This window comes from Dryobates pubescens, chromosome 15 (assembly GCF_014839835.1).
Source record: "Dryobates pubescens isolate bDryPub1 chromosome 15, bDryPub1.pri, whole genome shotgun sequence".
NCBI classification, from domain to species: Eukaryota; Metazoa; Chordata; class Aves; order Piciformes; family Picidae; genus Dryobates; species Dryobates pubescens.
In genome coordinates this window covers 27,249,648-27,267,122 of record NC_071626.1, presented here as the reverse complement: position 1 = coordinate 27,267,122, position 17,475 = coordinate 27,249,648, and the positions used below count along the sequence as shown (strand labels likewise).

At 53.1% G+C, this 17,475-nt stretch overlaps 1 protein-coding gene across 4 annotated transcripts in view; it reads left to right on the top strand.

Moving 5' to 3' along the window:
* The window catches only part of IQSEC3 (IQ motif and Sec7 domain ArfGEF 3), a 128,397-nt gene that overhangs the window by 95,918 nt on the left and 15,004 nt on the right, over window positions 1–17,475 (top strand). For all 4 annotated transcript variants that reach the window (XM_054167623.1, XM_054167626.1, XM_054167625.1 and 1 more), the window contains exons 5-6: window positions 3,818–3,979; window positions 17,241–17,363. In XM_054167623.1, the coding sequence (XP_054023598.1) occupies window positions 3,818–3,979; window positions 17,241–17,363 (285 nt within the window). The remainder of the gene's footprint in view (window positions 1–3,817; window positions 3,980–17,240; window positions 17,364–17,475) is intronic.

The following is a 17,475-nucleotide window of genomic DNA, read 5'->3' as shown; positions in this document are numbered from 1 at the left end:
AGTGTCTGGGTTGTGGGGCAGCAGTGTCTGGGTTCAGGGGCAGCAGTATCTGGATTCTAGGGCAGCAGTGTCTGGATTGTGGGGCAGTAGTGTCTGTGTTCTAGGGCAGCAGTGTCTGGGTTGTGGGGCAGGAATGTCTGGGTTGTGGGGCAGCAGTGTCTGGGTTGTGGGGCAGCAGTGTCTGGGTTCTAGGGCAGCAGTGTCTGGGTTGTGGGGCAGCAGTGTCTGGGTTCTAGGGCAGCAGTGTCTGGGTTGTGGGGCAGCAGTGTCTGGGTTCTAGGGCAGCAGTGTCTGGGTTGTGGGGCAGCAGTGTCTGGGTTCTAGGGCAGGATGCTGTCACAGCTGGGCTGCCTCAGCCTGCTCCTTTTGTGCTGTGTGCGCCACGTGTGCTGCACTCTGCACATCCATGACAGAGTCTGAGCTGCCTTTCTCTGGACGGACTCACTCCCAGCTCCTCTTGGAGCTCCTCTTCTCCCAGGCAACCAGCGCCAGAAGAAGAGGACACAGTCTCAAGCTGTGCTGTGGGAGGTTTAGACTCGAGGTGAGGAGAAAGTTCTTCACCGAGCGAGTCGTTCGTCATTGGGATGTGCTGCCCAGGGAGGTGGTGGAGTCACCGTCCCTGGAGGTGTTCAAGAGGGGATTGGATGTGGCACTTGGTGCCATGGTCTAGTTGTGAGCTCTGTGGTGCCAGGTTGGACTTGATGATCCTTGAGGTCTCTTCCAACCTTGGTGATACTGTGAGACTGTGATACTGTGAATCTAAAGACAGTTCAGTGGCTTTGGAGCCTCAGTGAAGCTGAAGCCATCCTTGTGCTGTGAACACCATCCTGCCCCTGGCTAAATGCCAGAACCTGGAGGTGGAGCTGCATTGTGTGAATCCTCCTGATCGTGTGGCCCTTGCACTTAGCAGAGAACTCTGCCTGTTGCCCTTCAAAGGTGAACCAGGACATCTGTGTGCTGACAGAGGAGGTGCCCTGTGCTTTTCCCTGTAGGGGGGCTGGTTTTTCAGCATCAGATCTTGCAGCTCCCATGTCCATCAGTGTAATCTTCTGACTTGTTCTGCCAGCCACTGTCCCCAGGGCTGTCATACCGAGCAGGGTATTTTCTTTGTGATGTCAAAAGTAAGCAGAACTATTGCCATCCTCTCCCCTTTTTGTACCCCCTTGAGGCCCCTCTAAGAAGCGAGGCCATTCTGGATGCTGATCCCCTTCTAGCTAGTCATCTGCTGCTCACCCACACCCTTCACCACCTGACAGTGTCCCAGGCTGTGCCTGAGCTTTCACATGCTCTGAGATCTCCTCCTGTCCTTCCCTCACCCCGGGAGACTGCCTGAGCAAACTCAGTCCCTGAATTTGGATGTGATGCAAGGATGGCTTTCTGCCAGGAGGAAGCTACCCTCTTACCCTCCTCAGTCACCAGCTCAGAGAACCAAAGGAAGGTGGCAGTCTCCTGGCGCTGCACTAGTTCCCCTCAGCAAGAGTGCAGGGGGGCAGACACCCTTTCGTGGGCCTGCCTGGGCTGTGAGAAGGAACCCGCCCGCACAGCGCACACAGACACTCCCTGCTGCCTGTGCAGCCGCCACACTCACTCCTAGCACACGCAGAGGCACGGCAGCTTGCAGCAGACGTGAGGGGAAAGGCAAGCCGCGCAGACAGCGGGGCTGTGGCGAGCATGCGCGCTGCAGAGCAGCCCAGCCGTAGCGGACAGACACACAGCCGCGCCGGGATGCGCGCCCGGCCGCTGCCTGTGCAGGGGCAGGCACTGCCGCGCCGAGCGCAGCCCGCCGGCCGGCCCCGCTCGGCACCAGGCTCCCGAAGCCCCCCGCGAAGAAACTCCCTCTGCGTGGGAGCTGCTTGCGGCTCTCCCGGCTCTGAGGAGGCGCTCCCCAGGTGCATGCTCTCCTCCACCCACACAAAGAGATCTCTGCCTGAGGAGGTAAATCGATAGAAATGGGAAGAACACCACAGCGAAGGGTGAGGGGAGGAAGAGGTAGAGGTAAGCAATGCTGAACGTGGGATTTCCCTTCAGGCAGCCAGCACCAGGTTCAGGTGAGGAAGGCACAAAGTGGCTCTCAAACTGAGCACCAAAAACGTGTAACAGAGACATTTTTGTACAAAGTGCCCACTTTGGTTAACTGTTTCTGTGTCAAGAGCCTCATTTGCCCATAGGCTGTGGCAAGGCTCTTCACAGCCACCTTTTGCCTTGGTCTGCCCTGCAGAAGGAGCCACCCTAGCTCCTCTAAAGCAGAGAATCACATGCCCAGCCCTCAGCCCTGATTCCTGGGGACAGCTCACTGCGGCTTGCACTTGGAGTAGCTGAAGTGCTGTCTGTGTGGGGGACATGGTCTGATCGTATCCTCACAGGGACTCTAAACGAGCCAGCTGGAGCAGGAATCACAGTATCACAGTATCACAGTAACTAAGGTTGGAAGAGACCCCAAGGATCATCAAGTCCAACCTGTTCCAACAGACCTCACAACTAGATCATAGCACCAAGTGCCACATCCAATCTCCTCTTGAACACCTCCAGGGACGGCGACTCCACCACCTCCCTGGGCAGCCCATTCCAATGACGAATGACTCGCTCGGTGAAGAACTTTTTCCTCACCTCGAGTCTAAACCTCCCCTGGCACAACTTGAGACTGTGTCCCCTTGTTCTGGTGCTGGTTGCCTGGGAGAAGAGACCAACCCCCTCCTGTCTACAACCACCCTTCAGGTAGTTGTAGAGGGCAATGAGGTCACCTCTGATCCTTCTCTTCTCCAGGCTAAACAACCCCAGCTCCCTCAGCCTCTCCTCACAGGGCTGTGCTCAAGGCCTCTCCCCAGCCTTGTTGCCCTTCTCTGGACATGTTCAAGTGTCTCAATGTCCTTCCTAAACTGAGGGGCCCAGAACTGGACACAGTACTCAAGGTGTGGCCTAACCAATGCAGAGTACAGGGCACAATGACCTCCCTGCTCCTGCTGGCCACACTATTCCTAATACAGGCCAGGATGCCATTGGCCTTCTTGGCCACCTGGGCACATTGCTGGCTCATGTTTAGGCGGGTGTCAATCAGCACCCCCGGGTCCCTCTCTGTTTGGCAGCTCTCAGCCACTCTGACCCCAGCCTGTAGCTCTGCATGGGGTTGCTGTGGCCAAAGTGCAGCACCCGGCACTTGGACTTATTAAATGCCATCCTGTTGGCCTCTGCCCATCTGTCCAGTCAGTCGAGGTCCCTCTGCAGAGCCTTTCTACCCTCTAACTGACCAACATCTGTTCCCAACTTGGTGTCATCTGCAAACTTGCTGATGACTGACTCAATCCCCTCATCCAGATCATCAATGAAGATGTTAAAGAGCACAGGGCCCAGCACTGATCCCTGGGGCACACCACTGGTGCCTGGCCGCCAGCTGGCTGTGGCACCATTCACCACCACTCTCTGGGCTCGGCCCTCCAGCCAGTTCCTAACCCAGCACAGAGTGTTGTGGAATGACACAAGAGCCTTTGACTCTGAAGCAGATGGATGGCAGGAGAGTCACTGATGAGGCTGGGGATGTGCAGCAGGAGTCTTGGTGGCAGTGGGGTGGCACTTGGGATTGCCAGGTGACAGCAGGTGATGCAAGTGACACAGCAGGTCCCGTGGCATCCTTCTGACTTCGGCAGCAGCTTGGGGTGGACTCCCCAAAGTCACTTCCCTGCCCCCATGAGTTCCATCCCTGCCACACACATGAACTCGTAGGTGCCCATGAACATACTGGGGCTGCACTGCTGCCAGCCAGAGGCAGTAGTGCCTCAAAGAGATCCTGCAAACTCACCATGTCTCTGTTCTTCCCTTGCAGAAACCCAGACAAGGGGATCCAGTTCCTGATCTCCCGGGGCTTCATCCCTGACACCCCCATCGGGGTGGCACACTTCCTGCTCCAGCGGAAGGGGCTCAGCCGCCAGATGATTGGGGAGTTCCTGGGCAACAGCAAGAAGCAGTTCAACAGGGATGTCCTGGAGTAAGTGTGCAAGCCTCTTCCCCTTCTCCTTGCACTGTGAAGGAGCTGCCAGCCCACTCCCCCCTGGCTGCACATGCAAGCACCCTGTCTTCCATAACCCTCCATCCCTACCCTACAGGAACTTCACCGTTCCCACTCTGTCTGGCAGCCCTCAATGCATTTCCCAGCAATGTTTCCCCCCTAATATCTGCAGCCCTTTCATTTCAGTCTCTCCTCAGAGGGCCAGCAACCATCTAGCACGAGGTCAGCACCATCAGGAGTAGCACTAGTGATGCTGGGAGGTCTTACCACTGTGGTCACAGAGCACTGAACATCCCCGCTCCAGAAACTCCACTTTCCTGCACAAGATCTCATATTTGCTCTCTGTTTCTGTTCAGTGGCTGCCTTTGCTAGCTTGTCCTCTTCAGATCTCTCACTGTGACACTCTCCTGGCCACACAAGCCACACATGTCTCAGCCTACACCTCTGCTCACTCTCAAGTCTTGCAATTTAGACTGCAAAACTTATACTGTTTATACTGCCTCAGCACCTGTCTGTTGCTCTGCCTTCCACACTGTAACCATTGCTAACTAGTCAGCCCCTAGCATGGTAAGAACAGAGTCACAGCATCACAGAAAGCATCTGGTTGGAAGAGACCTCCAAGCTTATCTAGTCCAACCCTTGACCCAGCACTGCAGGGTCAACACTAAGCCATGTCCCTAAGTATCAGCTCCACACACTGCTTAAACACCTCCAGGGATGGTGGCTCCAGCACTGCCCTGGGCAGACCATTCCAGTGGCTGAGAACCCTCTCTGGAAAGAAATATTTCCTAGCATCCAGCCTGAACCTCCCCTGGCAAAGCTTGCAACCATTTCCTCTGCTCCTGTCTCTTGCCACCAAGGAGCAGAGGCTGCATGCTAGGAAGAGCATTTCCTTTGTTCTGAGCACTGTCCAAGCTGCCAGGCCTTCTGCAAGGACAGGCCTGGGGAACTGAGATGAGTTTTTGTTCCTGCTGCAGATGAAGGGATTGGAGAAACTTTTCTGTGTCACAAAAGGAAGACATCAGGAACAGAGGAGGAACATTGCCTCCCCCCACCTGAGAAATGCTAGTGCAAGCAGTGGAGGCTGCTGTGCTGGGCAGGGTGATGAGTGCAGGCAGCAAGCTCCTTCACAGACCATCTCAAGGGATGACCAGCACTCAGGAGGGGCTTTTAATAGACAGAAGCACAGCTCTTCCTGCCTTTCCATTAGGTAGGAAGCCTTTTGCACTGGATCCTTGTAATGGGTTGGGGCAGATCCCCTCCCCACCACAGGCAGAAATAACGACTCAGGCAAACGGATTGCAGAAGTGATGGAAAGTTTAAATAGGAAAACAATAACAAACAACAATGAAAGTTTTACAGAGACCCACAAGCACCATGACAAAGAGAGAGATCCCAGAACATACCCAAGAACATCCCATCCCCACCTGGGGGTACACCCAAACCCCCCCAGGGCTCTTTCTCCCCCCCCCAACCCAGCCTTGGGCCTGAGCAGGCCCAAGGGAGGCGGCTCACGCCATGTTACCCAGGCAGCAGCAGGGGACGAAAGAGGAAGTGAAGACCCCGCATGGCCTTTTTATAGGGGAGCAGGGCATTATGGGAATGGAATACCTGGTCCCTGTGACCACCCCCTGGGCTGGGCCCACCCCTTGGGACCTCCCAGGTGTGGCCTGCGCAGTGGCATCTGGGCCAGCACCCAGCCTAAACCACCACAGACCACCCCTTATTCCATACCATAATCCCTGCACCCAGAACATATCATCAAATTAGAACTCTTCTTATGACATATCTAGCAACAGTCCATGTCTTCTTCTGGGCGTCCTTCCACACAGTCTCTCATCCAGGCTCAAGCATCAGTCCATTCCAGTTGTTCTTCCTCATATGATGGAACCTCCCAGCGACGCAGTCCTTCTCCTGCAGTGTGAATTCCTTGTGGACTCCTTGGGACATCCTGGTCACCTGGAAATACCTCACAACTTCTCAGCCAAGCCTTTATCTGCATTTACAGTTTCTCAGCGGCTTTTTCCACCCCTGGGGCAAGCCGGTCGGAGCAATCAGGCTCCACGACCGCTTTTTCCATCCCTCCAGGGAACCACAACCGACCGCTTCTGGCCAGTCCAAAGCTACACCAATGCACATCGCAGGCACATCGCCCCCCCACGGGGCGTTCACATACCGAGGCATCACCGCATCCGGTTCACAGCCCTCCCCCGGAGGGGGCGGCTGCAGCACAGCTCGCTGAGAAGAGAGGAGGCGGAGCCAGGTGCTCGGCGCCGTTTTCGGAACACGTCCGAAAACACCAGGGAAAGATTTACAGCTGCCGCCGCCGCCTGAACGCAGCCCGGCTCGGGCGGTGCCGCCGCCGCCGCTTGAACGCGGCCCGGCCCGGCCCCTGCCGTCTCTGTCGCCGCGATGCAGAGTCCGAGTCACCTCCAGCAGTCGCTTGCCCGCTCGCCGCGGGTGTCCGCTCCCCGCAGCGGCCGCGGGCCGACCACGCTCTGCTTGCCGCTGCCCCTCCTCCGCTCCCTGCCGCTCCGCAGAGAACGAGGAGAAGGCAGGTCTCGCCTTCTTAGGCTACTCGAGCATTCTTAAGCTACCCTGGGCAGAAAGTCACAGAAAGAGCCACCCCTCGCTGTTCCCAAGCAACAGGAGGGACTTCCATGCCATCAGCCACGCACCAGCTATCCTTCTGCAGTCCACAGGAGTTCACACAGTCGCCCCGGCAACAAAACCTGAGCCCCAACTTCCCAAACCCAAACCGACGCCCAGAACTAAATTTAAACTCTCCATCTTTTGCAATCCGAGCTGCAGTTGGCCCCACGTTGGGCGCCAAAAATGTAATGGGTTGGGGCAGGTCCCCTCCCCACCACAGGCAGAAATAACGACTCAGGCAAACGGATTGCAAAAAAGTGATGGAAAGTTTAAATAGGAAAATAATAACAAACAACAATGAAAGTTTTACAGAGACCCACAAGCACCATGACAAAGAGAGAGATCCCAGAACATACCCAAGAACATCCCATCCCCACCTGGGGGTACACCCAAACCCCCCCAGGGCTCTTTCTCCCCCCCGCAACCCAGCCTTGGGCCTGAGCAGGCCCAAGGGAGGCGGCTCACGCCATGTTACCCAGGCAGCAGCAGGGGACGAAAGAGGAAGTGAAGACCCCGCATGGCCTTTTTATAGGGGAGCAGGGCATTATGGGAATGGAATACCTGGTCCCTGTGACCACCCCCTGGGCTGGGCCCACCCCTTGGGACCTCCCAGGTGTGGCCTGCGCAGTGGCATCTGGGCCAGCACCCAGCCTAAACCACGACAATCCTTTATTATTTTCTCCCATTCTCCAAAATGTTCTCTGCCTTCCTTAAATTCTGCAGTGGTTTCTCTTGAACCAAGCCAAATAGACATCCTGAATCCAATATACACAACATTTCTCCTCCAGGCAAAGACAGGAGGGTGCCAGGTCAAGAACAAAACCTGGGCCCAGATTTCAAAATGCATTCCTGCTGCAGTTTCTGCTGCTTATTACTGCAGGTACCTGACCTTTGCTCCAGCTCTGTTCTTTTTTTAATATACTGTATGGGTATTGATTTGGCCAGAAACCAGACACATGTTCTCTCCAATCTCCTCATGCTGAGAGGTACAATTAGAAGTAATTGCCTCTTTTTCTCCAGCAAGCAATATGTGGGCTGCTTCCCCTGACAGATACTCTGCTGAAGTCCAAACACAGCCTCAGCACAGACAGGAAAATACTGCAATAGCAGTAGGCTGTCCTGTTGGTCCTGAATTCAGCCCTGAACCTGGCATCATTCCTGCACATGGCCACACTCTGCCTCTCCTGCGCCTACAAACCTCGTGTCGGCATCAGCCCCTATCGCACAGCTTGGTGTCTGCCTCCCAGCCTCAGTGCCCAAGACCTGCTGCGCTGTGGCTGCCTGTCCTGTCTCTGCATGCTGCAGGAGGGTGACTAAAGCAGGTGGCACTAATCCATCATGTTCATTACTCTCAGTTTCCACTGCACCTCTCATTGTAGCTCACCAAATACTTGGTGAAAGAGTGACCCTGCCACCCTATTTATACATGTGGTAAGCAAGGCTCAGAGATGGGAACAGCTCTTCAGGCTGTGTGGGAATGGACACATTGGGGTCATGGACTCTGTGGACATGGAGATACATCAAGCAGCTGAGCCTGTGGTTGGGGTTCAAACCTATGTCTCATCTCTCTGGGCAACAGATGATACTCTTGCACTTAGAGTCTATGCTGTCACCACCTCATCACAATAAATTGATGATTTGTCTTCCTTACAGGCAGAGACAAGAGTAGACATAAAGTATGCACAAATTGTTCTAGAGCACAAAGGAAAAGCCACACAAATTGAGGCTGTTGGAGCCATGCTGTTTGCAGGCTCTTCCACTGCCTTCCTGTGTCATGTCTGAGCTTGAGTTCAGCAATGGTTGCTGAGGTTTTCAAGCAAACTTTCATCAGGTGCTTGTGAGAGCTGGCTGGGCCATGGCTGCACAACCAGCAGTGTGCCATGCATGGAAACAAGGCATTTCCAGGAGAAATGCTGGCCCAGGATTATCACCTGGGTATTTTTGCTGTCCATGCTGAGGAGGAAGAGGGCTGGCAGTTAAGCACAGTGTGCTGGCATTTCCAATGCACTACAGCTTGAGGGCTAATGGCAACTGGTGAGTAGTTTGCGTGGGAGCAAGAGGCAGCTCAGAGATGTTTGGGCATTTTATGAGTGTCTGTGTCCTTGTCTGGTTCTTATTTGCCATCCAACTCCAATCAGTCCAGCTCAGGAACACTGGCAGAGGTTGAGGAATGGACTCTGCAAGGGCAGTCTCACCGTCCCCACATCTGCCTGCGCTTAGCAAGCCAGCAGTAGGGCACATGGCATTCCCTGGAGAGCGTGTGGCAGACAGGACACTACTACTGTAGGCTACTACTGTGGCCTCTCTGCAGTTTGTCCAGTGCCACAGCCAGGTTTATGGCCCAAGTGGGCAGGAGAGGAACAGCCATTGATACTGCTATGGAGCTCCAATGCTCAGGCAGGCAGGCCATGAGCAGGCAGTACTTGTTGGACAGGCTCTGACCACCTGCAGTGAACAAGCCTGTATGCAGAGGGAGGGATCTCTGCTCTGTAATAGCCTAGAGCTGGCCCTGGAGCCTTCCTGGCCACAAAGCAATCTCAATTATTGATGCCATGTTCTGTGTTAGTTTGGCTTTTGCTGGATGTGGAGTCTTGTGTTAGAATTGTGTGTTGTAAGCAGTGTTTCTGTTGCAGCCAGGTCACATGAATAAATAATGGGACAGCTTTTAAAACATCTTCTGAAGTGTCAGCTTCCCTTGTGCATTTGGGGGTGGGCAAAGCTGCTCAGGTTACAAACTCCAGACTCAGCTGTAAGTGCAGCCAGAAAATACACTGTAGAGTTCTCTTGGCTTCCACAGGTATTGAAGCTGTGCTGTCTGACAAACTGCTGCCTGTCCCTAGAGTCAGGAGTGCACAGTGGCATTTAACACTGTCAGGATGATCCCTCTTTACTGCCCACCTAGTTAATGCAAAGCTCCAGGGAAGTGCCATGCTGCTTGCAAAGCCTTTTATATGTGTATGGGCAGGGGCATGAGTGAGAGCAAGCATAGTGTGAGGCTTGAGCACTTTGGTGTGCACCTTTGCCTTCCCACACCTGCATGCTCAGCACCTAAATGCCCTAAAATTCTCCCTTCCATCTTCCTACTTTTCAACCTTCACCTGATTTTCTTGGAACCCACTAAAGGTGCCTGGATAACTCACAAGTTAAACACACTAGCCAGGAGATCAAGTGAGAGAGCAGTGTCTGGCAGTCCTTGTCATACATCACAGAATCATTCAGGTTGAATAAGACCCTCGAGATCACCAAGTCCAACCCAGAACCCTACTCTACAAGGGTCACCCCTAAACCATAGCCCCAAGTCAGCTACAAGGAGCCTGTCTGCTCAGGGAGATGCAGTAAGTCATTTCTCTTGCAGAAAAGGCTTCAGTTGTTAAAAGTAGGATTTATCTGACCCACCATTAGCCACCACCAAGTTAAAAGCCTTTCACCAGTTAGTTATTTCCTTTAGTCAATGGAGAGACACAGATCCCTCAAGTGTTGACTCGCTCTGAGTGCTAGTTGAGGCTGGACCTCTAGCTTTGGACATTTGCTGTTACAGATCAGTCCCATCTGGAGCCAATTCTGAGCATCCCACAGCAACAACTGTGGTCCAACATCCTACAGTAAGACCCATCCTCTTCCCCTGGGAATATGCTTCCATAAGCTGCCCTGCAGCCAGGTGGGACCTATCCCAGAGCTGCTATTGTCTGCGAGTTCAGGGAATGCAGCTGTAAGAGAGGCAGCCTGAGCCACTGAAACACTGCACTTGTACTGAGCAGGTTTTAGCAAAGCTACTCAGCAGGTACTACAGACAAATCATTTTATGACTTTGAAAAAGTCATGGTTTGTATTTTCAGTATGAGACACATCATCACAGACTCACAGCATCACAGAATACATCTGGCTGGGAGAGACCTCCAAGCTCATCCAGTCCAACCTTCCACCCAGCACTGCAGGGTCAGCACTAAACCATGTCCCTAAGCACCAGCTCCACAGGCTGCTGGAACACCTCCAGGCATGGTGGCTCCAGCACTGCCCTGGGCAGAACATTCCAGTGTCTGAGAACCCTCTCTGGGAAGAAATATTTCCTAGCATCCAGCCTGAACCTCCCCTGGCAAAGCTTGCAACCATTTCCTCTGCTCCTGTCTCTTGCCACCAAGGAGCAGAGGCTGCCCCCTCCTCACTCCAACCTCCCTTCAGGGAGCTGTAGAGAACAATGAGGTCTCCCCTCAGCCTCTCACCCCCAGCTCTCTCAGCCCCTCCTTGTAGGCCAGGTGCTCCAGGCCCTTCTCCAGCCTTGTTGCCCTTCTCTGGACAGGCTCCAGCCCCTCAATGTCCTTCCTGGAGTGAGGGGTACAGAGCTGAACACAGCACTGGAGGTGTGGCCTCAGCAATGCTGGGCACAGGGGGATGGTCACCTCCTGTCCCTGCTGGCCACAGTGTTTCCAATCCAAGCCAGGATGCCATTGTCCTTCTAGGCCACCTGGGCACCGCTGGCTCACATTTAATTGCCTGCCAACCAGTCCTTCATTCCTCCTGTGCCCTGCATTCTGATGTGCACCATCTCAGATGTATGGGTTATTTCTTTATGTGCACTCTTCATTCTGTGTATATTTGTTGATTGTGCTCCTCAGTTTATTTGTCTGTGCTCCAGTTTATTTGTCCCCTCCACCTGTTTCTGACTCAGGAGTTGTTTCCATTTATATTTTGTTCATGAACAGTATAATGTCAGTGATGCTGTGAATGGAGTCAGCTCTGCTGCTGGTACTGCATGGTTTGTGTGCAGGTCAAGGGGCTTGGAAGTGCAGGAGTGGCTGTCCTGGAGCATTTGCTGTCAGAGGAGAAAGAGGCAGGGACTGAAGCAGAGGAGACATTGTGCTGAGCTGAGGGCTGCTTGGTGATAGCTCCTGTTACACACACTCTCCTTGTAGGTGAGCAGCTGGCCTGGCTGCCAAGCCTGGGTTGCCTTCTTTCTCTTAAAGGAAGTCAGGGAGAGAAAACCCACTCTTAGGAGGGAAAGCACAAAGCTGGGAGCCCAGCAAAGAGGCTGTCTCTCAAAGAAGAGTTAGATTCCTCTGGGGCTGGCGGAGTGACCTTGACAGGTTAGCCCAAACCAGCCTTCTTTCCCCTTCTCACTAGGCACAGAACAGAGGATCCATAGCAGACTTGCATTAGAGGAGGACTTGAGCAGCACAGTGCTGCAGCTTGTGCTGTGGAGCAACAGATAATGATGTGATGGAAACAAGGCAGAGGGAAGAGCATGTTGGGCAGTTCTGACCTCCTGCTGCAAGCAGAGCTGTTGTACAGGTCAAAGTTGTGAGTAGGAACAACTTCCCTGTGCTGGTCTTGCAAAGGCTGAAGGTATAGCTTGAAACTGCTTAGGTGCCCAGGCAAACAGTGGTTTCCTGTAGGAGACATCTATACAACAACAGTTGCCCTTGTTCCTTGGGGAAAAAGGGTTCCAAATGTCCCTTGGAGGGGAAAGTGAAGGCTAGACAGATCCTTTCCCTGTAAGACCACTGTGGCTTGAGTGGGAGCTTGAGCTCTCCATCCTGTGAGGCAGCTCTTATGCAAGCTACAGTACACTAGGAAATTGCTTGCTTGGGAAGGAGTGGATGGCCAGGTGAGTTCCCATGTGAGCCACCAACAGCCCTGGGAAGGCAAATAGCTGTGACTCAGCCCCAGGAAAAAAACACCAGACAATACAGGTAGTGCAGCATCCCCCAGGAAAAAGGAAATTGGTGTGGGCCAAAGTCTCCAGTCTAGAGGCTATCTTTGCACAAGGAGAGCATGGAAGGCAGGATTGGGACACACACCTGTGGCTGCTGGTGCAAGGACTCAGTGAGTCCTCCTCACTCTTCCTTCTGAGACCCTTAGTTAACATGTGCAGGGCAGGCTCCTCCCAAGGACATTCTCTGCAGCCCACCCTAAGCCTGCTTCATCTTCATAAAGCTCCTGGGATTAGGGGAGCTGGGAGGAGGGATGTGTTTCTTAATATATTTGTGCCTTGTGGTTTTTAACTTTCCACCTGGTTGCTTTCCCCCTTGTTCCCTCCCTGAGTGTGGGCTACAGGTTCATTACAGACACTTTTAGCTGCAGTCCAGCTCCTGCTGCATTGTCACCTGAGTGGAAAAGATGGAAAATAGGTCATTACACATGGGCAAGCAGATTCCAGCCCCACACCATACAGCTGCTTCCTGCCTTCGCTGAGCCCAATGCCGCAAGGCATTGTTGCCGTGCTTCGCCCTGTGTGAAGTCCTTGCAGCTCTGCTGCCCCATGTCCACCCTGTCTTGGGGTCAGCTATGCTCTGCAGCCTAGGAGACAGTATGGTCACCACAGAGGAAACAGCTGAGCAAAAAGATCCGTCTTTGATCGAGAGCCCACCTTGAGGTGCTGTCACCTGGCCCTTGGGGTGCAGTTCTCTGCAGCTGTGAGATGCCTGCCTGGCAAACGCCTCGGGACAGATGGAGCTCCCTGTGCACACTGGGGCCTGTCCCTGTGGGTACTGGGACAAATACGTTTCTGCGTGCTCTGTGAGGCTATTGGTATGGTTTGTTGCAAGTCCAGGGGAAGGAAGGAGTTGAAACAGCAGGAGATTTTATAAGCTAAGTACTCTGTCCCTGCTTTGTTATCCTCCAGGCCTCCTGGTGGTACTGGCATAGGCACCTCACAGGTGTGCTGCTGTTTGTGTGAACATGAAGCCAGCCCTGGTCTGGCACATGCGTGAGGCTGCTGGTTTGTTCCTTGGATGCCGAAAGCCATCCGCACTCAGCTCAGCCTGTCTCCTGCTTTGGCAAGTCCCTCGTGAGTTCAGGTGCACAGCCTGGTGCAGTGCAGCTCTGGATGCTGACAAGATCAAAGGGCTTTTTGCAGCATACTTGCCAAGATACCCTGTGTCAGCTTCCAAGGTCTCTGTGTCAGAAAGAAAAGAGCTTCTTGCTGTGGCTTCACAAAGAAAAGTTGCTTTCCATTTCAGGGCAGCTCTGGCACAGGCACCGCAGTGCCTTCTGAAACGTGACAGAAAAGTGAGGTCAGGCAAGGCATCAATACTTGCAAACACCCAGAAGAGGATCAGGAACATGGCAGCCCCATGGCACAAGGCTCTTTGGCTCTGCCATGTCAAATTTGCTCAGAAAATAGCAGACAGCTGTGATCCACTGTTTTTTGTCTGCCGGGGACCAGAAAGTAGCAACGTACCTGATGGCTCCTCTAGGAGCTCTTCCTCAGGGCTTGGCCACAGGCTTTGTCAGGTAACTCCCCTGCAAGCTCAGGCTGGCTGTGCTCCAGGCGGACTTTCTTCCTAACCTGTCCTTTCTGCCAGCTCAACTTTTCTCACCCTTCTTGACGCTCCCAGGAGTTCATCTGGGAGCTTATAGAGTAAACCTGTACCTGTTAGTCTGTGAAAGAAACTCTCAGTGGAGAAGCAATGCCTGTTTGTGTTTGAAAAGAGCAATAAGCAGCTGCCTCACCCTGCTTGTCCTAGCAGGCCTTGCTGCTTTCTGTGTCAAGGGCATCGGCTTTATTTGTTAAGACCCCTACACAGAGGTGAGAATGTGTTTCAGTCGGGGGAAGGATTGGTCATGGAGAAAAGGAGCAAAAAGAGCAAAAAGGTATGTGATTTAATGCTGCTGGACTGGGGTTACTAGGGTGACCTCAGCAGGTTTCACTGATGTGTGCAAGGACTCTGCTTTCACACCTCAGGAAGCAGACAATCATTTGAGTCGGTGCTGAGAAGCATCATGTGTCAGAAAGGATGAGAAACATCATCACAGAAGTCTAACGGCAGAGGTGGATGCAGCTGTGAACACAGTCACAACCTTCCCTACCATCAGGGATGAATTCCAAGAAGCAGGCAGAATGCCTTTATGGTAACCCAAGGGACATGGGAGCATAGGTATGAGAAAGGAAAGCAGCAGGGGAAGAAGTTTTTGCTGTTGCCAGAAAGCGTTCGTGATGGTTTCTGCAGGCCACCTCTCGGAGGGGAAAAAGAAGACTTAATGGAAGATTTCCTGAGAGAGCAGCCCCACTGCTGCTCTGCCCTGGCTCCTCACCACTCCTTCCTACATTTTGTGCAGGGAAAGAGCTCACTTTTCCTAGCTGAGCAACTCTGGCCCTAGAAGACACAACACTCTGTGTTCAGCCAGAACTCTTCATAAGTTTTCCTGTGGGTGTTGCTCTGGCTAAGTAGTAATATCTGAACTCCTGAACCAGCTGGGGAATGGAGAGACATCTCTGGGCACTGGAGCCTATCCCCCACCCATTTGAGACATGATGCCCCAGATTTTTATTCTAGCATGTAGCACTCGACAGCCTAGCTCACAAAACTCTTCCCAACAGCCTACAGCAAACTGTAGAGCTATAGGCAAGACCAAGAGGCTGCCCCAAGTTTGTCACAGAAAGGAAGAAGAAACCACTAAAAGAACAGGGATATGTTTGGTAAAATTTCCAGATCATCCTAAGAAACAAAAGGATCCAGAAGAGTGCTAATCTCTCCCCCTCTATCTTCCCTCCACCACTCCTCATACAGCCCCAGACAACCTGTCTTGGGGAAAATTAATGAAGAGTAATTCAATGTCTTTCTCTGTTAAATAACTGCTTTTCTATACAAGGGACATGCAGAAGTTAATTCTGGACTTCAGCAAAACATTCAACATGAGAAATTGTTAGTTCAGAGTGGAAGAGAGAGAGATTAGCAGAGGAATCATAAATGAGAGGGAGAAGTGGCTAATGCAAACATTAGTGCCTGCAGACTCTGCTGAGCTGGGAAGCTGGGCCTAAGGGAGGCAATGAGCAGAGTTTTCTGAGTCTGGTCCTTTGATTAATGCTTGCAGTAAGGGTCTGAACATAAAAGGTAGGAATATGCTACCAGAATGCGCTGGGGCCACGTGGTGAAGGTGTTGCCCTTACAAGCGAGCAGAATACCGTGCAGAGAGAATAAGAAGCAGGTTACTTGACCAATGCAGACTGCAAGAACTGTGGTAGTAAGTCTTGGAGACTAACAGCAGGACTTTCACAAGCTGAAAATGCTTTAGTGTGAAACAGGAGAGGTGGCATCCCCTTCTTTGGGCATCTTGGGGGTCTCTGAAGGGCGTGCCCTGGTGTGCAGTGCATCACTGTGGCAGGAGGGGTGATGCTGATGTTTGAGCTGCAGGAGTTGAACCAGCAGACGGGGAAGTGTGGCACTGGAGTGTGATGGAAATGGAAAACATTGTGTGGAAGGGGCAGGACTGTATAGAACAAGTAGAGGTTTAGACAGAAAGGATTGCTGGGGGCTCCTGGTGCTTGGCTGCTTGGCCAGAGGTTTACCCAGCCTGGGTGGTACAAGCCAGCTGATGTTGCAGCCCTGATTCTGTGATGCAGTGAATGTTGTGGCTGCAGTGGTTGAGCAGGAGGGAAGAGACTTGAGGAAGACAGGGGCTGCAAATGATTCACTGGGCAAAAAGAGAAGGGACAAGTGCCCAAGGAATGGAGATAAGAAAAGGATGGATAGGTGGGCAGTGAACAAGTGCATGTGCTGGCTTGGATCAGAAACAGGCTAGGCAGCAGGGACAGGAGGTGATCTTCCCCCTGTGCTCAACGCTGGGGAGGCTACACCTCCAGTGCTGTGTTCAGCTCTGTACCCTTCACTCCAAGAAGGACATTGAGGGGCTGGAGAGTGTCCAGAGCAGGGCAGTGAGGCTGGAGAAGGGCCTGGAGCCCCTGGGCTACAAAGAGGGAATGAGGGAGCTGGGGGTGTTCAGGCTGGAGAAGAGGAGGCTGAGGGGAGACCTCATTGCTCTCTACAGCTCCCTGAAGGGAGGTTGGAGTGAGGAGGGGGCAGCCTCTGCTCCTTGGTGGCAAGAGACAGGAGCAGAGGAAATGGTTGCAAGCTTTGCCAGGGGAGGTTCAGGCTGGATGCTAGGAACTATTTCCTCCCAGAGAGGGTTCTCAGACACTGGGATGGTCTGCCCAGGGCAGTGCTGGAGTCACCATCCCTGGAGGTGTTTTAGCAGTGAGTGGAGCTGGTGCTTAGGGACATGGCTTAGTGTTGACCCTGCAGTGCTGGGTCAAGGGTTGGACTGGCTGAGCTTGGAGGTCTCTTCCAACCAGATGCTTTCTGTGATTCTGTGGAAGAGAGGTGAATGGACAGTGTTTGAAGGATTACCAGGTGATAGGAAAGGCAGAACTGAATGGATCTACATCCCTGTTGCTATTGGTATAGCACAGGTATGCCAATCTGGGTATCTAGACATCTGTTATCTCTGTAGATACTGATAATATCAATACATATCTACACACTTCCTCTGGACATGTATCCATGTGTGTCTATGGTGTATGTGGTATGATAGGAGACAGATCTCTCTCTCTCTGTGTCTCATGGTGTGTGCACACACACAGATCCATGCATGTATGTTCAGGCATGTGAATTGCTCTCCTGCTGTAGAGCACAGGGGTCCTCTGTCTGCGATGACAGCCAGCTGCAAGCATGATCTAGGCAGATGCAGGTTTCCTGGGGCCTCTCCCGTGGCATTTCTCATGGGAACTGAGCCTTGGCACAGCAGTGAAGGAGCCTGGCTGGCATCCCCTGCAGGAAGAGGAGCTGATGAAGGCTGTGTCTCCCTCCCACAGCTGTGTGGTGGACGAGATGGACTTCTCGGGCATGGAGCTGGACGAAGCCCTGCGGAAATTCCAGGCCCACATCCGCGTGCAGGGGGAGGCGCAGAAGGTCGAGCGGCTCATTGAGGCTTTCAGGTAAGAGAAGGAGTACTGCAGCCACACTGCTGCACCAGGGAACACACCTGAGGCAGAAAACAGCCATGGAACAGGTAGCCATGGACCTCCCGTCTAGTGAAGGTGATCATGG